Below are 26669 nucleotides of genomic sequence, written 5' to 3'. Positions count from 1 at the left end.
GACAAAAAGAGAATTCTGAGAACAGCAATAGCAAAACAATCCATCACATACAAGGGAAGCTCAATTTGATTATGTGTGGATTTCTCATGAAAAACCATGGAGGAGAGAAGAGAGAGGTATGATTTTTGTAAGTTACTGAAAGAGAAAAACTGCCAACCAAGAATTCTATACCTGGCAAACTGTCCTTCAGAAATGATGGAGAGTTTAAAATATTTTCAGACAAACAGACACTGAGAGAGTCTGTGAACAAGAGACACGCTCTACAAGAAATACTAAAGAGACCACTACAGGCAGATGGGAAAAGAGAGGTTTGGAGGAGAGTATGGAAATTAAGACTACCAATAAGGGTAAAAAAAGAGCACAATATTGTAAGTATAATGAACAAAGCTGAGTGTGAAAAAAGGAAGGCTAAGGGCATGTATGATACTAGAAGGAAAGACAGAGAATAAAAACTGACTGTATAACTTAGCAAAACTTAGAGTGGACAATGATGGTGATTAAATGTACAAATACAAGAAAGTTTGCACATGAGGGAGAACAAATAAATGTCAAAATTGCAAGGTGCCAAAAATGGGATGTATATGGAAAAAAATACAATCAATGCAAACTAGGATCTATAGTTAACAATAACATTGTAACATGCATCCATTAATTGTAACAAAGGCAATATAGGAAAGCTAAATGTCAATAAGAGGGGAATATACAGAAGGGGTATGGGACTCTTGGTTTCATTGTTGTTTCTCCTTTTTATTTTTTTTCTTTCATTTTTTTCCTTCTTTGTGAAAGAAATAGAAATATTCTCATACAGATTGTGGTGGTGAATGCATAACTATGTGATTATAATGCAAGTCACTGGGATGGACTGCGTGGTATGTGAATAAAACTGTTTTAAAAATAAACAGAAAGATACAAGTGCTGGACAAAATGTGGAGAGAGAAATGTACCTATTCATTGTTGGCAGGGAAGTAGAATTGTGCAGCTCCACTGGAGGGTAGTTTGGTGGTTCCAGAGAAGGCTAAGTATAGGGGGGTCATATGATCCTGCAACCACATTATTAGATATATACTTGGAAGAACTGAAAGCAGAGACATGAATGGACATTTGAACACTTGATGGAGGTTGCCTAAGAGTACATCAACTAATGAAAGTATGAACTGTGGTGTATATATACAATGGAATACTGAGTAGCTGCAAGAAGGAGTGAAGTTATGTTTCATACAAGTAGGTGAATGAACCTTGAGGAAATTACATTGAGTGAAATAAGTCAGAAACAAAAGGACAAATGTTGTAAGGCCTCACTAATAAGGACTGACTATAATGTGCAAACTCTGAGAATTGAATTTGAGGGCATAGGTTATGAGGCAATATAATGTGGTCAGAGATTGGGCAATTGATGATTAAGGAGCACAGAATGTTCAATAAGGCTTACTCCAAAGGTTCATAGATTTTAAGTTCTTAGAGAAGTTACATCTATTCCTGAGTTTTAACCGTAATTTCTAAATTTAGAGATACTGAACTCTTTGTGTATAACTTGGTCATTCCCTGGAACTTTGGGTATTTTTTGTGACACCTGAGATAGAGTTCTGCAGCTGTGAAAGTCAGTATTACCCTATATAGCAACTGTTAAAGAAGCTGAAAAAGATATCAGATTTCTCTTAGAAATACGAATGAAACTGATCTGGTTAGGACTAAGGTAAATCAGGGTAAAGGATAATACTGACTGTATTTTAAAACTTCAACTTTAATGTGAGACCAAGGAAAAGATGATTATTTGGTCCAAAATTTATATTTTCTGTACCACATTGTCTAATTTAACCTGTCTGGTCAGCTTATTCAAACAACATGATTAAATGGAACTTTGAAGAGGGAATGAAATATTGTTACTTTGCACAGGTTAATGAAATACCCTTGAGGGACTGGGAAAAAATGTGGAAATATTAAACTTCCCTACCTGGAGAATTCTTGATATTTTCGCAAGCATTAGGGACTTCAATTTAAGAAGCCAAACCCTCAATTTTGGGGCTTGCCCTTATGAAACTCATTTCTGCAAAGGAGAAGCTAAGCCTACTTATAGTTATGCCTAAGAGTCATGCCCAGAGAACTGCTTTTATTGCTCAGATATGGCCTCACTCTCTAAGCCAAACTCTGCAAATAACTCACTACCCGCCTCCCCCCACTCCCACCTCCAACATGGGACATGATTCCCAGGGATGAGCCTGGCCTTGGCACCATAGGATGGAGAAAGCCTTTCTGATCAAAAAGGGGAAACAGAAATAAAAAAAAATAAAGTTTCAGAGGCCAAGAGATCTCAAATAGAGTTGCGAGGTAATTCTGGATGTTATTCTCATGCATTATATAGATATCATTTTTTAGTTTCTAGTGTATTAGAATAGCTGTTGAACTGTAATCCAGTAGCCTTAATTCTTGATGATGACTGTATAACTATAGCTTTTATGGTGTGACCATGTGATTGTAAAAATCCTGTGACTGACACTCCCTTTATCCAGTGTATGGGCAGATGAGTTAAGAAAATAAAGACAAAAATTAAATAAAGGGGTATGGGATATTTTGGGTGTTCTTTATAATTTTAATTTTTTTGCATAATAAAAATGTTCTAAAATTGACTGTAATGATGAATGCACAACTATATGATGATACCATGAGTGGTTGATTGTATACTTTGAATGATTATATGCTATATGAATATATCTCAATAAAACTGGATTAAAAATATTATTGTATTTTATATCCAAATAATGAAGGTTATAATATAAGGACTGGATGGTTCTCATGGTCTAACTGCCTCATTTTATAAGTAGGGAGTGTGAGCCAGAGACTACTGACAAGTAGATTGCCTTAGGATGCATAGGGAGTCAAAGTTAGAATGGGAATTAGAACCTGGGTCATTTCACTACAAACATGCCACAAGGCTAAGTCCCAATCTCTTCCTTGGAGCTTTGCCTGTCCAGCACTTGAGAAAAGCCAATCGTGAAGACAACTTCCATCACAAACCCATAGGAAAAAGGGCGGATGGGCAAAGGAATACCTTTGTGTGCTTGGTGAGAATTTCCATCAGAATGAGGGAAGAGGCCAAATCAAAGGAAACCCAACCTCCCTTCTCTGGAGAAGCATCCCTCTGCAGCATCTGTGATACAGAACTGGACAGCTTCTTCTCGTCCACTGTTAGCCAGGGCAAACTCTTAACTTTGCCAGGTTATACATTTCACTGTTGAATTTTTTGGAAACTCTTTCTCCCATATGCCTTTTCATCTGCACTGGTTGGCAGACAGCAAATAATTTTATTTACATTAATTTTAATTAATTCAAATGGAACAACTAGTGATGTGCACTCATTTATCAGACCACATGTACAGTTTTCTGCCTGCCCTGCCAACCTCCTTGAGTGGACAAGCTGGTATTGGTGGCCTGTTATCTCAGTGATGGCCACCCTCCATCCTGTGCCTCCATCTCTGGAGCCGTGTGGGGCCCATGGATGCCAGAGTCTTACCTCCATCGTTGTCTTTGCTATCACCACAGGCGGTTTCCATCGATGTGTCACAGCCAGCCCCTCGCCAGCCCAGCTGGCAGACACAGTGCCACCCATTCAGGTCCAAGGTACATCTGCCGTTCCCATTGCACAAACCAGGACAGCCCTCTGCAAGGCAAAGTACACAGAGTCGAGGTCTGATAGTCCACAGCCAACCATGGTCACACACACTCAGACTCTAGCTGACGCCTTCCGCAGTGCTTCAACCTTCATTAGCACAGTGGTGATCACTGCAGCCCAGGAAGGTAGGCATCATTATGAATTCCCACCTTACAGAGTGAGCAACTAAAACTCTTGAGAGGTCAAAGGACTTGCTGAGTTCACACCATCAAAAAGTGGCAGAGAGAGGGCTGACACCCAGATCTTTTGCATCTAAAACCCTCTCTTTACAAACTGGATGGGACTCCAGAGCTGGAGTCAGTGGTTGCAGGCGTGTTAGAATCTGCCTAATGGAGCTTGATGCTTGATCCTTGCTCCTTGTTCACTGTGTTCTTTTCTGTCTCTTGTGTCTGTTTGGAACAAAGAATCATCTGTTTACTCCTCAGGTCCCCTCAGAACTTCTGGAGTATCATTCTAAAGGGCTGTTATTGTGTCCGACTTTTGTTATTTGGTCAATTGTATTGAACCTTAGGCCTTTTGTTAATTTGGTTTTATTTTTTTCCTAAACAACTGTCTTTTCTTTGAGGAAGAGAGCTTGGATCTTTTTCTCACCATCTTTTCTACAGCCACACTGAGAAGAGGGCTCTGCACCCTGAGGCAAGAGAGACTATCTAGGGGTATCAATGATTACAAGTGCATGTATAGGCAGGCTGTTCTGGCCTAATTTTGTTCATCTGTATATCTGCCTACCTGCCTTTTATTAAGCTTTCTCTCAGCAAGCACTGGAGGTACTGAGATGAGAATAAGGCGCAGTTTATATTCTTGAGGAGTATGTAGCCTATCAAAGGACACTGATTTGTAAAAGCAAAAAATTTCACTACTTAAATGCCCTAAGGGAGATGTACAAAATATGGTGGGACCCTAACTCAGGAGTGATGATTTTTCTGGCAGACTGGGAATAAATAAATCAAAAGGGGTCAGGGAATGTGAGAGCCTAGCATTGGCCATATTATAAGGTGGGGAGTTTTTATTCCTATTCAAGTAGATTTATAGGTTTTTTATTACTACCTTTTCAAATCTTTCTGAGTTTGTGGCTCAGAGATTAATGTCTGAGAATCTGTAAAGTTACATGGTTCATCTCAGCTTCTATTTTGCCACTTGGTTTTCATCCAAGTCCTCGTTTTAACAAACCTGTGAGCCCTTCTCTCAGAGGGACTATCAAAAAACAACTTCCAAACCTTTCATCTCTTCTCTCTGCTGCTGCTCAGTCTCAGGGAAAAGTATGGATGTGAAAGTACTGTCATTTTTTATAAAGCTTAATTTATATTATTATGAACAGCAAACTGCTACAAGTATGGTTACAAGCTGAATCTTCTGCCTGAAGGAACTGAAAATTGATCCATTTTTCTTACATGGGACAACAAATGCGAAAGTGGCTAACCAGTACAAATTCTAGCTCAAGATAGGCACTCACTCCGTAGCTGATGAATTAGAATTTAAGACTTGCGTGTTTCTAGAACTTTCAAGACTTGGTTATTATTCCAAAGTGAAGTAAAGAACAAATTCATTTCCACTTGAAGTCATCAATGCAGGAGCTGATCAATCTGGGCACTGTGTATCCTATTCAAACACCGGGTTTTCTATTATTGAGTGTGTTCTCTCAGCTTAAGAGAGATTCTTCCAAAAGTTTAGAGACAAATGTAGACAACGTGGCCTTCGTACAGTAGAAGCCTTTTGGGGAAGATGGGACTCCACCAGTATGGCCAGCCCCCCCAAATGAATGAGAAGGTGGGAGCAGTGCTCTCTGACTCAGCAGACAACATTAGCTACCCCTAGTGATGTAAGAAATTACAGCCTTCCCTTTTCCCCCAACCAGTCCTGATTTAAATGGTTGTTCTTACAGATAGGACTTAGTTTCACTTAAGCCTCACTTGTATTTGGAATTAATCTTGAAGGAAGTAGAGTCTGATCTTTGACAATGGTAACAGCTGCTTTCTTTTGCTCCAAGGATGTAACATCTTGTAAGATGCCAAGAACATCTCTTATGTAAGAGCACAAGTTTGGGGGGCCATATCAAAGGCTGGTTCTACCACTTAGTGGCTCTGTGACCTGGGCAAATTACTTAATTTCTCTGAGCCTCAGGTTTCTAATCTATAAAATGGGGATGTTGGGAGGATTAAACAAGATAATATATGCATGATGCACAAAATCTGGCATACAGCTAGAACACAGTATCTGATGCCTCTACTTACCTTACTTTCTATTTTGTGCATATAGTATCAGAAGTTGTGCCCATAGGGAGGGCTCATAGAAAGGCAAAATAGGAAATTAAGGCAGGTTATCTAGATCAGGGCTAGGCAAGCTTTTCTTGTAAACATTCACATACTAAATATTTTAGGCTTATGGCCAGACAGTCTTTTGCAATTACCTTACTCTGCTATTATAGTATAGAAATAGACACAGACAATTTGTAAATTAACGAGCATGGCTGTGCGCCAATAAAACTTTATTTATGAAAATAAGTAGCAGGTCAGATTTAGTATTTGGGCCATAGTTTGCCAACCACTGGTCTAAATGCTTTGAGGACAGTTTCGGTGAAGAAAATGATCATATACCGAGGCCCATTATGGCTGGCCACTATGAGAGGCATTTTATATTATTTCTAAACTAAGTAACTTAAAAAAAATCCTGATTTTCAATGGCAGTTCCAATTTCACACTATTTAATCATTTTTAATATAAACTATGTGTTGCAGTAGAGTATAGACTTGGGAACTGAACAGATCTCAGTTTATATTCCAGCACCACCATTTGCTTACTACCAGTGTGACGACTGACAAACCACTTAACTCTATAAGTTTCAATTTTTCCTATCTGTAAAATGGAGATAATATCCAATTTGAAGAATTGTTGAGAAGCTTAAATGAGATGATGTATGGTAATTATGTAGCATAGCATGTAGCATACAGTAGGCATTCAATAAATGGTAGTGGCTATTACTGTTACAGTGGTGATTGTGGAGTTTATCTGTTTTAACTTTCTATAATTTCACTAGGAAATTCACAAACCAGAAAATATCCTTTGGAAAGACCAAATTGTGTCAATGTTTGGATAGAAAGCGATGATCTTCCTAAATTCAAGTCTTGCCAAAGATAGCTAAGACAAGTTCAACGATGGGTGATAAAGGGGTCAACATGCAGTGCAGCGGGAGACAGTACGGTGGGGTCAGGGCGATAAGCTTGGTCACAGGCTCATGAATTCATGTTTTCCTAGCAAACTGCCCTTCTCCTTAACAGCAATTATTACAAGCATACTTGGATTATTAATTTTGCCATTAGTTTAGTATCTTACTCCCCGCATTAGACTATAAACTCCATATCGGCACCTTTGGGCTTAATCTAGTGTCTTACACATATCAGGTAATAAATCTGTATTCGCTGAAATGAATCAATGAATGAGATAGCAGACCTAGGCTCTGGTACTTCCTCTCTTTCTTGTGGGATCTTGGGGAAGCTCCTTTTGCTCTGTGGGCCTCAATTTCCTCATTTAAAAAATGAGGGTTTGGCTGAGATGATTTGTTAGGCCCTTCCAAACACAAATGACCCAACAGAGAAGGTCAAAACAATTTTAAGTTAGATGATTTTGTTCTTAATTTCAATGAACTTTACTCAGCACCTACTGGGTGGCAGGCCTTGTGCTAATTCTAGGTTATGGAGAGATGAAACATATTCCGTACCTTCAAGAACTCTCTATTTTACTTAATTGTAACCTACTTTGTGCCAGAAAAGATTTAATAGCAAACAATACTTCTCAAAGTGAGCGCCATGGAATACTAGTTCTATAGGATCCTCAAAAGCAAGCCTCTGTGGTCAATTAAGTTTGGAAAACATTTCCTTCTATATTCTTATCCTAGAAAGTCACAATGAATATTAATATATTAAAGGTTCTGAGAAATCTAGCAATAAAGAAACCCATTTATTTGATTATTAGAACATATTCCAAGTTGACCTCAGAACTCTTTCCCCACAAAACCCTTATTATAATACTCCATTCCACAAACCCCATTTTGGGAATCCCTGATCTGGTGAGCTCCTCTTAGTACAAGGTGCCATGTGCTCTGAAAATGCCTTAAGGAGCTACTGTTTTCAGGGGGAGTAAGCTCTAGCTGTGAAATCACAGGAACACTTTGCTCATAAATTAATTTCTGCAAAAGGACTGAGTTATACTCTGAGGATCTGCACTGTTCTATTGGTTTCAGAGGGATTTTGAGTACCTGTGGGTTGAATGAGGTTTGCTCTCATCCAGCAGTTTGCTTTTGGGATAATCGTACTCCCATCAGACAGCAGGAGAAAGCCTCCTCTGGGTGATTTGCCGACTTTCTTGAAGCCATATGCTCATCCTTACTCATCACTGAAGCTCATTAATTCTTCAAACTCTGGAACTCATCAATAATTCAGAGTCCAAGTGACATTAATAATCCTCTCTGGAAGGACACATACCAGGAGTTTGCTAGAGCCAAAATAATGTAATTTTACGGTATAGAGAAGGGCTTTGCTTTTCAAAAGAAATGATGCCCTTTAAATGGCAAGGGACTGTTTTACCTTCAATCTTCTGCTTATGCCTATGAAGAAGCCCCCCTTGCAGTTAGCATCAGGTGTGACTAGAAGACTTTCAGAATCCTTGAAGGTATTTTTTTTTTTTTTTTTAGTTAAATGGCAAGAAGGCTATGTGATGTGCCCATCATATATCAAAATGCCTTGTTTCTCTCTATCTTTCTCTGTCCTTTTGTGCTTTTTCATTCCTATAGTCACTTCCCTAAACAAGGCCAACATCATCTCCTACCTGGTTGACAGCAATAGTCTCCTAATTGGTCTCTTCGCCTCCAAATGCTGCTCCCCTTCAATCCTTTCTGCACAATGCAGCCAGACTGCTTCTTCCATATAAAAAATGTGGTGAAGTCGTGATTATCCTGTTTTTTATAAATCTTCAGAGGCTTTTTCAGTACTTTAGGTTATAGTTCAAAATCCTGGTCTACAAGGCCCTGCTTAAGTTGGGTGTGTCTCCTTGCTAAGTGGTCCCTGGACATCTCCTATCATAACCGTCATCACACTTGGTTGTGATTATTTGTTTTAGTGTCTTCTCTGCTAGAATGCTGGCACCCCAAGGGTGGGAGCTATTTCTTTTGTACAGTATCCACATTTCTTGGCATTTAAGAGTAGTTCAACATATTAGTTTTTAGTCTCTATCAATGTAAATGGAAACCAAAGACAGAAAGTTGGCTTGTCTTTGAATTGCAAAATACTCACTGTGACAAGTCCTGAGCTTGCATGACACAGGTTCTTTTTAGAATTAGTATTCTAACAAAAAGAATTTCTTTTTAGAATTAGCATTCATTATACCAGAAAGTCAGCCAGGTTGGGGCTTGGTTCAGATCTAGAATTTGCCAGGAAACATTTGTCTTTTAAAGCAAGTTATCATTCACTGGAATTCATTTAATCCAATTTAAGGTTTGATGACAATGTTCTCTGAACTAAAGATTAGAATGAGTGGTTTGAGAGAGAATATGAGTTACTCCTGGTGAGGGTACCAGTTTGGAAGTGGTTTGGAAGAAAGAATATTGGAAATTATGGGGCATTCTTGGTGATTTGAAGGGACAGAATGTAGGACGTTTGAAATATGTATTAGACTAGGAAATTCAAAATCCTGGGTCTGCCACCTTCTAGAAGTGTGATTCAGAAAGAGTTGCTCAACTTCCTTAACCTGAGTTTCTTTTTAAATCAAATAAATGTATTTACTCCCTTAAAAAAAAGTCATAGGACTCATAAGACTGATAGATGTAAAAAAGCTTCACAAAGGAGGAACAAATTCCATTAAATAGATGGTAACATTATTAAATTTAGTCCATCCTGACGATTCCTCTGATGATGATTATGCATGAAATACCTATTTTAAAGAGGCTCAGAGGTACTACTCTTTCTTGCTGGAATGATTTTATTCTCAGCTGAAGGCCCACTTGTAAAATATGAGGAATTTTGCTTCCCAAAGAAGAACCTTGTTTCTCAACGCCAGGCAGCTATCTGATGGGCCTCTAACCACATCTTGGTTGTATCTGGGAAGGATGTCTGTGCTGACAAGCATTATGTTTTCCCCAAACCCCTTTCATAAGTTTTTAAACAGTTGCTCTCTCTTATTAAAAGTCAATTTAGCTATTTCCTTTACAATTCACAAATTATCTGGCTAATAAAATCTCCAAATTAGAGGTAGAAATAATAATAAGATGACAATAGAATAGTATAGCTGACATTCATTAAGTGTTATTCCTGCTCAGCACATCACATTCATTATTTCACTTAAATCTCACACAAGCTCTACAAGGTAGGTCCTAAAATCACCCTCATTCTATAAAGACTCTGAAGTGAAGAAATCAAGTAACTTGCCCAAAGTCACCCAATTCATTGAATGTTGGAGCTGGAATTCAAACCCAGGCAGTTTGACTCCAGAGTGTGTGACCCTAACTACTGAGCATGCATTTGGTGCCAGACAATGTGTTGGGGCTTGAGGATAAAATGATGAATATGACACAGTATTTTTCCTCAGCTGTTTGGAGTCTTCTAGGAGTATGCATATCTGATCATTCTAAGAATGAGTCTCAGACAAATGAGACCTATTTGGAAAACTGGGCACCACCTAAATAATGTAAATATTTAAAATGGAGGAAATTACTTTGCCTTTATGGAACACTCTTTGAACATAAAACTTACCAAAGCCAAGTCACCTCTGAAAGGAAAAATAAAAATCCAGATCATTCACTCCCTGAAGTCAGAGGTCTGCTTTTTGCCCCATGTCTCTAGAACCCAGCCCAGTTTCTAGTGTATGGGAGGTGTAACATATACATAGTTGAATGAGTGAATCCAATAGTAATTGAACTTATTTTTTAAGATTTCTTAGTTTGCTCTGGGGTCTCTTCCTCTCTCAAGCCACCCACCCTGACTCCTAGCATTTTAATTCTGATGGACCAGGGGCCATAAGGGATAGGCAAGATGACATGAGGTGGGTGGAAAGGGTGAAGGGGGGATGCGTGTGTGTGTTGGGGGGAGGGAAGGACAATGGCACAATGGTAATGTCACAGACAGATCTGAGCATCTTTGTGGGGTGAATGACACTCCAAGTAGCTCAACCACTTTGTAACCAAAAACCTGGCCCCTTTGGATAGTGGATATTGTGCAAAGCTGGGGATGTGGCAGCATCTAGACACACCACGCTTATGGGGTGTATATACATTTTTATATACACATTTCTTCTTTTATGCTCACACACAAACACATACAAAGACAACAGGAAAATAGAGGAAGGAAGACCATACCTTTAACTACCCTGTCCAGATAGTGAGCTTGGGAGATAAAAGACAGGACACTTAAAGTAGGATCGAGTAAGTTCAGTACTGCCTGCCACATAACCATGCCAGGTGCTAAGGAGACAAAGGGGGATATGCCCATGATTGGGACAGACATCTGTCATTGTGGGAAAAATACAACCAAAGACAGGACAACATGGGAGAGAAGGAGGGAGAGCAAGCGCATTCTCCAGGAAGGGCCAAGGGGAATTTCAATTCATTCAGTGGCTGAGGGTTTAGAATGGTGATCATATAAACAAGAAGACATATGGGCAAAGGAAAACAAAAGGAGGAGGATGGGAAGCTGCAAAAGTGGCCACACTCCTGCTCCGTCAGGTTTGGTTCAGCTTTATAGAAAATTAGAACTTGCCCCTTTGTGCTGCCCTGAGCAGCATCCAGCTTCCTTCAGGAGAAGCAACTATACCAAAAATGAGTGTACCCTGCCTGAACAGAGGTGTTCCCAAGAAGTTGGAATACTGAAGCATGTACAATTTGAATAATCTCTGGTGTGCAAAAGGGAAGTGAGTTGTCCAGAGGTGAGCCCTTGGACAGATACACCACCAGAAGATCTGTTTCTCATTCTTGAATTTTCTATGCACACATGTGCCTACAAATATTTGAATGCAGAATCCTTGGTGTTCTAAGTAAGATGCATTTCTCCTCTGTGCATCTTACACAAAATGTGAGGTGCAGGTCAATGGATGTCAGTGTGAAAAAATAAGAGAAAAGAAAACTTAAGCACTTCTCAATGTTTATTAATGCAAAAGATAGAATGATGTTTTCCAATGGAGAGGTTGCATTTAAGCATTGAATTATTTGGCTGTTGGAGGTTTTGCTTAGTTGTGAAGATAAATGCAAAAGTTTGCTCTGAAACAAACTCCACTATGCATATATGTGGGTGCCTAGCTGTGTGTTTAAAGTAGGGCAGCCCTGTTCTGCATTCCAAACATGAATAACAACATTTCACCTTCATCATGGTGAAATGGGCATTTGAGGACCTTCCCTTTCATTTCCTCTCTACATCTCACTTGATGTGCGTTCCCAAAAGACTAGATAGACTGCAATCTCTTAAGGGCCTGATGCCTTCTGGCCAGGACTGGACCTCAATCTCAGCTTGATTTCATACATGAATCAAAAGTCCATAAAATAGGACTGGACTGCAATGTGTGGCCTTGTCTAGAAGCCCTAGAGGTCTATAAACTATAAGAACAGTTTTATTCTTTTCATAAAAAAATAGAAAAAAAATTTTTTTAATCCTCTGGATAGGACAGATACTGTTGCTGGTCATCAAGATATATTTGCCTCAAAAGATGGGTAGAGGAGAGGCCATGTTCTTAGTTCAGGCATCCATTTGGTTTGTTTCAAAATGAAATATGTTCCCAGAAGTTGCACAGTCAAGTAGAAAATTGGGCAGAAGGCATTTTAACTGGGACCTTATTCTAACAGACATTGCAAAGTCCATCAGCTAGCAGGACAAAGGAAGGGAGAAATGATGGAGAGTGGCTTATTAAGCAGGAGTGAAGAAATAAAGCTGTGGAATGCCAAGCAATGAAAAATAGGAATGGCTCCCACAGGAAGGACAGCCAAGGGAACATCTCTGGCTAAGGAGCAGACTGATTCTTGGTTCATCTGTGCCTTTATTTTTAGTCAAACGTATTCAACTAGTTTTGTAAAGTGGTCTAAAATTTCTTACACATCATCTCTTGGGATATGCCACTGAAAAGCAAGAGCACATGGGTTCTCCTGGACCTCCTGGCTGAGCTGGGTTACATAATATTCTTAGATTTCAGATCAGCAGAGTGTTTTGATGGGTTATAATGATAAGTTCTGGTAATATCTGAACCCAGCTCTAAACAGAAGAGATGGAACGAGTCTAGATTTCTCTCACAGGGTTGACAAGAATGACTAGGCTGGATCACATGTCACCACTGGGATCCAAATGACCACACACTGTGCAGCATCCACTTTGAGGGAGAGTTGACGGAAAGAAAAACTTTCTTGTTTCTCTCCAAACCTAATGGTGGTATCATGGCTCTGGTGAAGGGTACAGATTATATCTACTCTATAGAATAATCTTCCCAAATCCAGGGTCTGATTTCAGAGACCACTCTCTTTTCAAATGGCACTCAACTTTCAAGAACTATAAAATAGTACAAATTTCTGCTAAATACAAATATATTTTTAATACTGCAAAAAACGTCTATTAAAAAAAAAAAGACTACTAATTTCTCCAGAACACAGGTAGGAGTAGCAGCCAGTAGAAGAGATTGAAGCAGGCACCAGTTGCAAGCAACATGGTGGATTTTCAGGAGATAAACATGAACATCACCTGCTATAATGATCCTTGTTACTCTGGCCCATTTTACATTCTTGCAAAATTTTACATTCCTTTTACTAGTGCCTCAGATAGACTTTACTAGTTGGTACACTGGTACTGTTGGGCCAGAGTAACAAGGATCATTATAGCAGGTGATGTTCCTGGTGGTTATAATCACCTGAACTTCTTTCAGGTGGATGACAAAGTATCAAAAAGGTGTCCCTGTCAAGCTCTTGGCTATATTACTGTTCTTCTCTCTTTGGCAGGTGGTTGGGTGAGCAAGCTGTCACTGGCACCCACCCTAAGAGGAATTCATGAAGCCCAGTATCTTTCCATCTGTTTCCATTTCTACCATGTGTGGGCAGAAATCTCCCAGCGCCATCAGCAAGTTGAACTCTGTGGCTCTGGATAATTTGGGGTAGACCCCTAAACATTTTCTCTTTCTCCTTGTCAGGTCACAGGTCCTGTTATGAGAAAAGGCCTTTGAGAAGGGATAGGCAGAGGACTTATCACACAGGCACTCATACCTCATGAGTGATTTGTGAGTTCTCGATTAGGGATTGTGTGATTACAAAAAAGAAACTTGAGAGTTACTGTTCAAAAGTGGAAAATACACTCCAGAAGATTTTGTGACCTTTCTTCATAATTTCTCTTCATTGTGAAGTCTGCTTTTGCTCACTCAAGTAATTGCATCATCAGAGTATTATTTTGATCTTTACTCCTAGAGGGTGCTTTTGTTTAAAAATCAGGATTTATGTGATTGGACTGCTCTCATGGAGTCTATTAAATAATTTCGTGTATCTGGCATCTTGAACAATCACAGCTTTGCGGTCAAGGTTGGAATTTTATGAATGTAATCAGAAGCTGGCATTTCCCACACATGTTTTGAGGCTTTATTGACAAAGGGCACTGAAGTAAATAAAATAACTATCATAGAACTGATACAAAGAGTTACTGTTTTCAAAGAAAAAGGAAAAAAATTATCACCTTCTTAAATTTAACTATGATATTCAGTTTTCTCTAAAGAAATCTGATGTTAAGCCAAGATTTAAAGGACCCATAAAATTCTTGGAAAACACATAAAAAATATGTTCTTGGGTGACTTGTCTATAACCTTTAAAATTTGAAGCTGAAGGGATACAGACTGTGCAACAGGACTAGATACAAAAACTCAAAAATGGACAGCACAATAATACCTAATTGTAAAGTAATCATGTTAAAACACTGAATGAAGCTGCATCTGAGCTATAGGGTTTTTTTTTTTTTTTTTAACTATTATTACTACTTTTATTTCTTTTCTCTATATTAACATTTTATATCTTTTTCTGTTGTGTTGCTAGTTCCTCTAAACCGATGCAAATGTACTAAGAAACGATGATCATGCATCTATGTGATGATGTTAAGAATTATTGAGTGCATATGTAGAATGGTATGATTTCTAAATGTTGTGTTAATTTCTTTTTTTTTTTTCTTTCCGTTAATAAAAAAAAAAAAATTGATCCAAATCAATACATCTTAACCTTAGTTTCTGAACTAGGAAAACTGGGTTCCATATACAGAAGTGGGAATATTAGTATTGCGTAAGTGAGCATAAAAATGAAGAAGCCCTTTTTCTTCTTGGGATATTTTTAGGAGCCAGCAACTTAGTTTCAGGCTATGGGTGTGCAGCTCTGTGAGCAGTGGAGGACAGGGCTGGTGTCCTGTCACCCTGGAGGCTTCTTCCAGCTACCCCACTCGGATTTACAGAGGCAGAAGCTGAAGCCAAGAAACCATGGGGTCTACCTGAGGTACTTTAACCAAAGATCTTTTTTTGGGGGATGCAAAGAGATCGGTAACTCCTAACATACAGAATTAAGGGTTATTGCAGAATATTTTTGCTGTTTGAAAAAAATATATAAGCACTATACAGGATTCCACTTGTCCAATTCCCTTTTGCTCTGAAAATGGACCTTCTGTTTGAGAAAAATCAAGTAACTTCCATGAAAAAAAGGATGTACCTTCAAAAGAAGATATTTAATTTCTACTATAAAAATGTTCCCTGGGAAATGTCATTGGGGTAAAAAGATTCTGATGCTCTAAGATCTTCAGGTAAGCAGTAAGATGGATCAAGTCACTCTTTCCTTTTATGGAGGACTGAGGTGTGTAAATAAATAGGCTGCCTCTCTTTTCTACTACATAGAGATCTCTGAATCAGTTTCATAAAGCTCGCTTTATGAAAAATAGTATGGGAAATAACTATTCTGTAGCATATGAACTGCCTGCATTATAATGACTTATTATATAATAATGAAATCTGATAACAAGAAAATTTAACACTTTAAATTTCTACCTTTTCACATCAGCTGTTTTTTCTTATCCTAAGTGACTCTCACAGAGAGTAGAGTTCCTGGAAATATAAGAAAGTGCTTCTTGTTTCCAACAAAGAGTAAACAGAGATTTTTCCACCTCTTTCCTATTCCAACAAGAAAGGGAAGGTACACACCATTGTTGTCCTAATTTGTATCCCTTGCCCCTTTCGGGATATCTGACAAGACCATTAAAGTTTTATTCAGCAACAGGGTGTTGGGTTTCTCAGTGGGGATGCAGCTGGGCACAGGCAGAGACCCACAGAGAGCAAGCTGCCATGCTGGGAAATTAGACAAGGATAAAGAAAATGCTCACCACACCATGAAAGGTCACAGAATTCCAAGCCAAAGTCCTTTCATCTGAGCCACTATGACTAGTCTGTTACTTCTTCAAGTTCTATGACACTTTTCTGGTATTTATGACTGTCAACCTCTCTTGAATCGTGAACATTTACCTTGATGTATTTCTTATGTGGAGGGGGAAAAGCATCTGCAATTCCAAGGAGGAATTTGTTCTTAAAGAGTGATAACAGAATAATCAGGGGGTGTAGCAAAAGGATGGGTTGACTTTTGGCATTAAGATAAAAGGTTTATTCTTAGAGCCAGATTGATGAACATCCACAAAACATTAGATGCAGCAGAGTCTGCCCACAAGCCGTTATGGATCACGTGTGGTAACTTAGGATCACATGTGAAGACTTGAGTGGAATTTTTCAAAGTCCCTAGACATTTGATTCAGATAAGATGCTATTATCTTCTAAAAAGTCTACATTTATGACCTTTTGAACTTGGTAAGGTGAGATGAGAACTCTTTAAGCAAGTGACAGAAAACACAATACTTGTCTCTGGGCTCTGCTAAGGGGTGGCTTCTTTTTTTCTCTCTAATTGAAATGGGCGCCCTTTGGGCTGGGGTGACTAAATATCAGCCTGGCCTCAGATGGGGAAAATTGAAGGTGAGGGTAAAGCAGAGAGCTCCTCAGATGAGTAGGGTTACTTTTCTTTAAGAAGTTTCCAGGACAACTATAAGGTCGGATGACACTAACATAAAGACACCATCAAGTAGTGCCCAGGAAGACACATGGCATGTTTTGTTATGGAGGAGTGGGGGTGGGGGTGGGGGTGGCAACCAGCTCTGGCGTGCTCTATAAGAGTGTGGTCTGAGACAAATTAGAGGGACCCTAAGCACAACTGCAGCAACAAGGCACAGGCCCTGGGAACGATATTAGCCAAAGGCCTTAGAAAACCTGGACTGTGGTGCATGAAACTGCATAGCAAGTGGCTGGTGAGGAGCTCCCCAGCACGAGGTTCAGAAATCATATGTTCACATTCCAGTTCTACCACTTCCAGGCCAAGCGACTGTAAGCCTTAGGTCCCTGAAAAAGAGGGGATGCAACCTATTCTTTCAGAAGGTGATTGTCAGGAGTATGAAATGATGCAGCTAAAGCCCTTAGCACAGTGCTTGGGACACTAAATATCAGAAGCCATTATGACTACTGATAATAATAAATATAAGGTGCTCTGTAACATTTATAAACCAGTGTTGTCACAAGGGCAGGGATGGAGGATATAATCCAATTCCAACCTGTAAAGCAAAGGGAATAAGGCCTAAAAAAATGCAAGGGATAAGTGGTAGCTCAGTTTGATCAAAATCTCTTTGTCACACAAAAGCTTTGGGGCTTGTCTTCCAGTCTCTATAAGACCCAAGAGGTTATTTTCAGAGTTGGAAAGGAACCTAGAATCCCGCCTTCTGAAGCAATGTGTGCTCACCATCTGATCATAGACCCGTCCTTTAAAAAACAAATGGAGGGGGAAAAAGTTAAAAAACACAGACACAAGCCAGTTGATTCAATAAAGAGCTTTTGGTGAGTATTCATTCCAGGATAATAAACCAAGCAAAACGTCTGGCTGTGTTTAAAATCAACAAAACCAGCAGGAAAGGCAGAAAGAAGGGAATGGGGTGACCAGCTTGTTTTTAAAGCTGCCAACAGTGCTGCTTCAGGGGCTGAGGAACTCCCAAGAGAGGAGAAGGGAGACAAATGCAGACAGGATGGAAGCTGAGGATAGGGGAGGGAGGGGTCCCAGAGCTAATGGGAAGCAGATGTGGCCTTGGGGCTTTCCCTAGGATTTCAGGTCTCCTTGGGAACTTTGGGCCTAGGAAGCCAGTGGGAGTGGAGAGCTCAAAGCTGAGCCGGAGTCAACCCAACCAAATAATGAATTAGTAATGGCAACATTTATCTTTACTCTACTATAGGCCAGTCCGTGTTAAGCTCTTCATTTGCATTATTATTCCCATTTTATAGCTGAGGAAACTGAGTCTTAGAAAGGTGACAGGACTTGCCTACAACTGCTGAGTGGCAGAGTTGTCTGCCTCATTCCTGAACCCCAGCTCTTTAACACAAAGTTACACCACAAGACATGCTAACTAGCTCACTGGGATCTGGGAAATGCAAATCGGGAAGGGAAAGGTTGAAAATGCCCAATGGTGGGCTTAGAACAACTGATCTCTAGATAAAGCCAGCCCTAATGTCACCAGATGAAAGGACTTTTTGCCCGGTTCCCACATGTGGTGGGGGCCAGGCTTGGCCCAGATGTTCCAACAGACAAGGAGCCATGCAGCCCAGAGAGGGCCTATTGGGGCCTTGGCCCGCCCTACCGATGGTACAGTGTTCGCCGTTCCAGCCGGGGCTACACTCGCATTTGCCGTCGCGGCAGGTCCCGTGCTCGGTGCAGCGCGGGTGGCAGGCGCGCTGGTCACAGGCCATGCCCATCCAACCGTCCTCGCAGCGGCAGGTGCCCCCCACGCACACACCGTGGCCACCACAGTCAGAAGCACAGATCTCTGTGGGGAGGGGAGGAAAAGGCCAGCAAGGCAGGAGAGGGATGAGAAGAGAAAAAAAAGCATTGAGAAAGTTATTGTTTGGAACAAGCGTCACACTTGGCCATCTACCTAGGCTTCCATGAGCAACAGGGATTCCAGAAGCTTGGGGGACTAATAGCCACAGACAGTGACCCTTGGGCAACAACAACTCGGGGCAGAAGTCTGCCCCGAACCCACTACCCTATCACAGTAGGATGGATTGAAATGGTCTGCCCTATTTTCTTTTCCCTATTGCCAGCCTGCCCCTGCTTTTGTGCTTGCCACTTCCATAGGGGACCGGCCTTCCGAACAGATGTGAGGAAAAGTCAAATTTAATTAAAAACCGGTTATGTGTGAAAACAAAGTGAGGATGTGTCCCTGATCGCCAAGTGAAGTGCTCGTGAGGCTGGTTGGTGCATGTGAAGTTTTTGGGGCCTGCATTTCATTTCAGCCTGGGCTCTAATTGAGGCGGGGTTCAAAGGGGGCTGGCCCCCAGGTCATGGGTATACCCTGAGTTGCTGTCCAAAATCTGCAGATTTCTCTGCTTTGGCTGGGTTAATTCTCTGTCCTCCTGCTCATTCTTGCCTTACCCCAACTCCAAACACTATCTAAATGGGCTTTCAGATCCAAAGTAAACAGCGGTGGTGGTGGTTGGGGAGGGCTGAAGTTGCCCAGCCCTTCACAAAGGCCTGTCTGTGAGACAGCACAACACACATAAGACCTGATTCACAAGCCCCTCAGGCTCTGGGCCAGCAAGAGCTTCATGCTTCCTGCAGCAGAAGTTGTGACATTTTTCAAAATGCTACTGATGCTTCAGAAACACGTTGAGCAACTGTGCCTATTGATGCCTTCTGCCAGGGCTGTGATAGAAATGGCGATTTGATTCTTATACCTCATGGCCCAGCATCTTTCAAACGCATATGAAAATTCCAACACCTTTAATTTCTTTCACACTAAATATTTCTTTCTCCTCTAGTGAAACTGACACCTGTGCCCATTACTCTTGCCTAAGCTGCAGTCTTGGTTTAAAAGCTACTAATATTGAAGCTGCTTTTCAAACACAAAAGAAAACAAAATTAGATCTCAGGGGCCCACATCTTCCATACCAACTTAAATGGCAGAGACTAACGTATATGAGAATTAAAACAAAACAGCAAGAGTTAACAGTTACGGTGTGTTCCTCTACCAGACACTTGCAAGCACTACATTAAAAGGGAAGTACTACATGTAGCGACACATGGGATTTCTGGGCTGCACCAAGGAAAGGGAGGCAGCTGTAAAATGGGTGTAAAGAGCCCTGATCTGGAGCCTAGGGGCCTGGGTTTTATGCCAGACATAGGACCTTCTGAGCTGTGTGACTCTGGGCAAGTTCCTGGACTTGACTGATCTATAGTGAAGAGCTGCGGAGTGAGGGCTGGAGAGTGTGGACAGTAATGATGCTGCTTCACAGCAGCTTTTGCTGACGTAACAGGGTGAAGTGAGCACTCAGTGAAGTGGGAGATAAAAAAAGGGAAGGGCATGGCAAAGATCACTAACTCAAGAAAACTTTCCTGAAATTGAAGTAGGACAGCAACTTTGGACCAGGAGTCCAAGGACCTAGATTGTGAGGTCAATGCCTGCTTAGCCATTAATCTGCTGTGTGACCTTGGGAAAACCACTTCCCCTCTCTGGGTGTCAGTTTCCTCATCTTCTGCAGGGAGAAGATGATGGTATCTCAAGGTCTCGTCTGGCTCTTACAATTACAGGAGGCTATAAACATGCTCATCAGAGCGTAATCTATCCTCTGGGCTCAAATATCCCTGGTCCTCTGAAAGGCTTCTTCACCCTGTGGTTATTCTCTACGTTACATAAAAAGTGATTTTCTGTTTCTGGGTCTGGCTCATCATCAATCTAGGAACAACCTGAGGATAGGGACTGGGTTCAGTTCCTCTGATCACTTCTACCCCTGGTACGCTGCACAGGTCTTGGTACAGAACAGTCCCTTATTTAAGGTTTGTTGGATAATGGATGAACCAGTGTGTTCCAGGGCTTTAGGTGCCTGAGGAGTGAAAATGATTCATGCATGCTCAGCTCAGCCTAGTTGAAAGTCAGTCAAAGCCTATTTGTCTGCTTAACTCTGAGACTTGCCCTTATGAAAACTCCCCAAGTGAGGGTGAGCAAAGAATTACTACATCGAGCAGCCCTCCAGGAGAGGGGGTATCTCAGGATGTTACTGCTCACACAGAAAATGTCTTGGGCTTTCCTCATGGCAAAGAATGAAAATCTCCAGGCCCCAGGCTTCCCTAGGTCCTATCTTTGAAATTCCCGGCTCTTTTGTTAGTGTGGAGGCCAGGCATTGGCTCAGAGCTGGAACTTTCCCAAGAGAGCCCGGAAGAGAAGGTAAACTTACTGTTTATTTGGGTGTACTCAGCACTTTTTTCCAGGTGGCAGTTTATGGTGTGAAAGTAAACAGCAAATAGCACTTCTGTTTAGCAAGGTGTGAGCCAGGAGAGAGACAGGCTGCTGGGACCAAAGCCTTAGTATTTGCAGGCAGCAGGGACTGTGGAGTTCAGAAGGGGCCAAGGGCAGGGGAGGCAGGCTTTCCTCTCATTTAATTGTCTGACTCCAGGACTTAGCTAATAGGTAGCTCACTAATTTATTTATTAATATGGAGGCACTATTGTTGAAAGAGTGTAAGACTTGGAATCAGATATGCATCCAAAACTTTGCCAGCTATGTGACTTTAGGCAATCTATTCCATTACTCCAAACTTCATTTTCCTTCCCTGTGAAGCAGGGATGATGATATCACCCACATCACAAGGTACTAAGGGCCAGATATATAGGAGGCATCAATAAATTCATACTGACTCATTTATTCTTCCAGTAAATATTCTGTGCATGCCAGAGACTGTGCCTGGGGTTAGTTATGCAGAGGTCAGTAAGATACAATCTCTGTCCTCCAGGAGATCACAGTTCAGACAAAGTGAAAACTGAAACTGGCATTTCACAGATTTTCCAAATAATCTACAGCTGCTACTTCTGCACCTTTTTGCTTCTGCACAATGGGTTAAAACAAACAGACAAACAAACATGAACCTTCATATCAGATAGATCTGGATTTAACCAAGGCTTTGACATTTACTGGCTAGGTACTATAGGGCAAGTTCTGTAAATTTCCCTTTCTGTAAAATGGGGATAATAATTACTACTTCACCAGACTCACAGGACTGGTGCTTGATCAAACAAGTTTATGTATGGGAAAGTCTTTTTTGACTTGATAACTAAAGCTTGTACCAGGCTTTAAAGTTTCAAAGCCCTCTTCACATACAGTTTCTCACTTAACTATTATAACATGGTGAGACCATCTGGCTACTATTATCCTTCTTATTGGTGAGGACAGTGAGACCCAAATAGTATAAGGGAATTGTACAAAGTTATGTGGTTATCTGGTACTTTTCTTTATTTTGACACTCCTCTGAACACTAGTGTAAGGTAGGCACTTTAAAGATAAGGAAACTGAGCTTCAGAATAGGCAAGGAACGATTGCATACCATGAAGAGTCTCTCCTAATTTTGCCAACAGATCCCTTCCATTTTTGGCCCTGCTGCTAATCCTTTGTTCTATCCTAGTCAGACCCTGTATTTTTGTGAACGCTATTAAATCTTCTATGCAGAGTTTCTCAGACACTTCGTCTCACCCTTCTCATTTGGAGGCTGCGGAGCTGTCCATCCAAACATTCCATTTCCTTGCCAGTTAACATTAGACATGATCTCCTGGAGCCGGGCACCCCTCCAGCAGCCTTTAAAAGTTGGGTCCTGAGTTCTTACACATTTTAATAGAAGGGGCCTGAACAGGGCATGACCTTGATGTTTATGAGGTGCTAACTGATGGTAACAAAACCTGTTGGTGCTCATGTTCTCCTCTGCAGATGGGCCTCTTTGACAGAGCAGAAGACATACACCCATTCACAATGGGAGCAGAAATCTGAGACACCTCCAGTAGTAGGCTGGATTGTTATTTTTTTTCTATATACTTTGAATGTTTCTTTTTATCCTTGAAATAAAAGGAACTGCTTTATTTTTCCTTCTCCAATTCTACTTTGACATTAAAACAGTGATTCTGCTTTGACAGTAACAAAGTGATATAACTATCTCGGGTAGCTGGTGAAAACCAAATAGGATGATGCTAAAGAATGTGCTTTGACAATGTGGATGATTTTTATATAATGAAAGTGGTCCTTGTGAAATTTGGGTCACAGCACTTTTCTAAATCTCATTTCCTCATTTGTGAACTGGGGAAAACGCCAACTACTGTTACAAGCCTTTGTAGGAATTATACTCATTTGTTTAATTTCTTGAGTGCTTTATTGTGAGCAAATCCTATATTGGGCACTGGAAATCCAATGGCGATTTTTATAAATATACTTCTTTCTTGACCTCAAGAAGTTAACATTCTAGTATAGTAGACAGACATAACCCTAAATTAATTAAACAGGTTAACAAGAATGAAACTGTTTTGCATAGTACCTGGTACAGTCAGGATATAATAAATTATACATACACATATTTTTATAAGAAAGGAAATGAGATGTAGCAGCAAGTATGCTAGACTTAAAAGGTTAGATGTGAATTCTGACTTGTGCAACATACCCAATACAAGGGAAGATTTGATAAAAGCTAGCTGAATTTCACAAAGCCACCATTAGAGTTCTCCTGACTGGATGCTGGGTTGTGACTTGGTACTTCCTGAATTCCTAGCTATGGAATTAAACAGAATTCCTTAATCTCTCTGATCCTGAATTCTTCACCCCTCATTTGGGAGAAAGTAATAATGTTCCCCCTATGGGGATAGTTATATGGTGATGATGACTGAAGGATACTATATGTGAAAAGTTCTATGTAAACTAGTTTGCATGTATGACTGATTTATGGAGACCTAAGATGTATTGTGTCAACACAGCTCAAGGTCACCTAGCAAAGGAGCACCTTACTGAAGAGCAAAATATTTGCTTTGCCCAGTAGCAGCTTCAAAACTTAGGTATGAAGCTTTTCCTCTGGTCATCTAGTCTGGCACCATCAGCCAAGACTGTATCAAAATCTAGTTAGAAGCCATATCTATTTGTAATGTTTACCTCTTAAAATCAGGCAAAAATCTCCAACTGTTCTAAAATTCTCATTTCAAAGCTTGTAAAGTTCTTGATTGACTGTAAAGGACCTTGGAAATAAACAAGGCCAGGCTCATGTACATGGTAGCTCTTCTACTATGGAAAGTCAGATCCACAGTGCTTTCTCCTCCTCATCCTGCTCCTTCCCTTGCCTCATCTGTGTACACATCTATATTCTCTTTAACTGGAAGCTCACTGGATGGCAGAGCCTAACTTTTTTTTTTTTTTGATTTTTTCTTCTTTTATTAGACAGAATGTTGGTTTATAGGAAAAATCATGCAGGAAATACAAAGTACCCTCATACCACCCTATTATTAACACCTGCATTAGTGTGGTATGTTTGTTACAATTCATTAAAGAACATTTTTGTAATTGTGCTATTAACTAAGTTCATCTTCAACAAAAGGGTTCACTGTGTTGGGCAGTCCTGTTTTCTTAAAATTGTATTCTAATAACATATATACGTCCTAAAATTTTCTCTTTTAACCACATTCACATATATAATTCAGTACTGTTAATTATGATCATAATGTTGTCATCATCACCACCATTCATTGCAAAACCTTTTTGATCAACCTAATAGAATCTCTGTACAATGTAAGCATTAAAGCCCATTCCCTACCCCCAGCCCATGCCCTGGCAACCTAATAAGCCAGGCACAAAAGGACACATAGTGTATGACCTCATTGATATGAAATAATTAGAATAAGCAAATTTATAGAGACAGGATCTAGAACATAGGTAAACAGACAAGGATTTTAATCTTGCTTTGCCCTTCCCAAGTTCCATAACTTTGAGCAATTTACATAAATTTCTATGCTTAGTTTTCCTATTCCATATAATACAGATAATAAGAACTGTTTCATTGGGTTAAAGAATGATGGAAGAAATCATATATCAAAGGTAAAACAGGGCTTTAGCTTTTGGGAGACCCAGGGCCCAGGCCCTACCTAGCTTCATGTTGAGAATATATCACGTACCCATCTATAACTGAGACAGAGGCTGAAGGTCATCAGACCTCCTTGGGGTCGGGGGGGAGAATGTACAGATGGTATCGTAAACAAAGCATTAAAACTCCCCTCCCTTTATCACTGTTGATAAGAAAGCTTCAGACCCGGGTGTCACGAGGCCCTGTTGAAACTGTTCAGACACCCTTGTCCTAAACCCTTACAAGCCATTGCACTCACTTCCGTGCCTTTGCAGAGCACTGACTTCCATTTCCTGACCAGCCACCATCAGGAAGAATCTTCTTATATTTGTGAGTCTTAATAAAATGCATTCTTAACTCTGCCTAGGGTGTTCTCTGGTCTTAGGGCTGTGCCATCTGGAGTTCTTTGAGAGTTGGGTTGGAACAGCCTTTCATAAAATAATTATACCAGATTTCTTCTTGAGGGCAGCGGGAAGACTGGTGGAATGCCTGAGTTATCAGCTAGTAATCAACCAATCAACTGATCAGAAAGTCAGAAATCTAGGCAGAGCCTAACTTTTATTAATCTTGGTTCTCTTGGCAACTAGTACCAGGCATGGCACAGCAATTGAATAAAAGGAAGCTTCATGGAGGAAATATTGGGTCAGTTGGCTCATCTCTATTTCAGAGCTGTATTGTGCAACATTTATTTTGTTAAATATGTTCCTATACACTATCAGTGTCCTTTGTGCCTCAGCTTAGAAACTCATCTTCTTCAACTCTGACTGAGAATTGTTCTTTTAGAGTGCCTCATTCTTTACATCCTCAGACACATCTTCCTTCACATCAGTATCCAAGCCACAACCTTTATCTTTCTATCACGTGGAAGTAGTGGACATACAAGGAAGAGGTGAAAGGGGTACGGAAAAGATGCAAGGTTTGGTTATAGGTTAATTGTGCCCCAAAATGTTAACATGAGGGAAAAAAATCACCCCAGGCTTCTCTCATTAAATGTTAATCCCCATATAAGCCAGGATGAAGTTTGGGACTTAGCACCAGTATGTTTTAATTTGTCTGAACTCATTTTACTATCCTGTTCATTAAAATAGCTGGTAGGGAAAGCTGCTTCTTTCCCCTAAAGGAAGAGACTTAAGCATAATTTTCCCATAAAATTTCTTCTACTTGGAAAGATGCTTAAAATTGACATGAGTGGTGTGTGTGTGTGGTGGGGGCGGGTTGTCAAAGGCACCCCACCAAAGGATCTGTATACTTTCCTGCTGAACAAGGAACAGATGCAGGTGAAGCTGTTTTAAAATTCCAGGGATGGGAAATAGAGCCTTGATCTCATTTGACCTCCTGGGAAGTCCTTTAGTAAATGTCTGTATTTAACTCTAAAAGGGATAGATAGTAGGTAAAATTGTTCTGTATTATCCGGGACCTGAAGTTCTTAGAGTGGCCTGAAAAAAATTTTAATAGACAGTTAAATAATGTAAAATGATTCCTGCTGGGGTTTTCCATTCATTACTAGCTCATCTGAGTTATGTACAGCTTGGGGGAATTTCTCTGAAATCCTTGGGCACTTAAAGCCACACTCTTCAGCATTTAAGGCAAAAATAAGGAGAAAATGGAGTGCCTACATGCCAGAACCATTCTTGGTAGCACACAAACATTACCTCACTAAATCTTCCCAACAACACTGCAATTATCAGTCCCATATCATAGTTTGCAGAGATTAAATGACTTGCTCAAAGCAATTTAGCTAGAAAGACAGGTGACCATGATTAACATAGCTTTTTGGTCTGTGAATTGTGGGATTAGGCCGAAGCAAAACATCAGAGGTAATGTGACAGGGTTCCAAGATTGCTAATTATATGTTGGGTCCCCCCCACCCCCCGCCCCACTGGACCATAGGATTCCTGCGATCAAAATCTTAGTCTCTTTCCTCATTCTGACCCAATGTAAGTATTGTCCTTTTGTTTCTTTGTCTGTCTTTTCATACTCCATCCATATGCCCATTCATCAATCCATCCATCTGTCCATCCACCCAATAATCTAATTAT

General features: G+C 40.4%; 1 protein-coding gene across 5 annotated transcripts in view; it reads right to left on the bottom strand.

The window, feature by feature from the left end:
* Positions 1–26669, bottom strand: part of TENM4 (teneurin transmembrane protein 4) — a 780788-nt gene that overhangs the window by 120787 nt on the left and 633332 nt on the right. For all 5 annotated transcript variants that reach the window (XM_077113447.1, XM_077113449.1, XM_077113448.1 and 2 more), the window contains 2 exons: positions 18354–18539; positions 3509–3655 (listed from right to left, as the gene is read on the bottom strand). In XM_077113447.1, the coding sequence (XP_076969562.1) occupies positions 3509–3655; positions 18354–18539 (333 nt within the window). The remainder of the gene's footprint in view (positions 1–3508; positions 3656–18353; positions 18540–26669) is intronic.

This window comes from Tamandua tetradactyla, chromosome 8 (genome assembly GCF_023851605.1).
Source record: "Tamandua tetradactyla isolate mTamTet1 chromosome 8, mTamTet1.pri, whole genome shotgun sequence".
NCBI classification, from domain to species: domain Eukaryota; kingdom Metazoa; phylum Chordata; class Mammalia; order Pilosa; family Myrmecophagidae; genus Tamandua; species Tamandua tetradactyla.
Note: the sequence above shows the minus strand (reverse complement) of the source record. Positions and strands in the feature narration are given on the sequence as shown.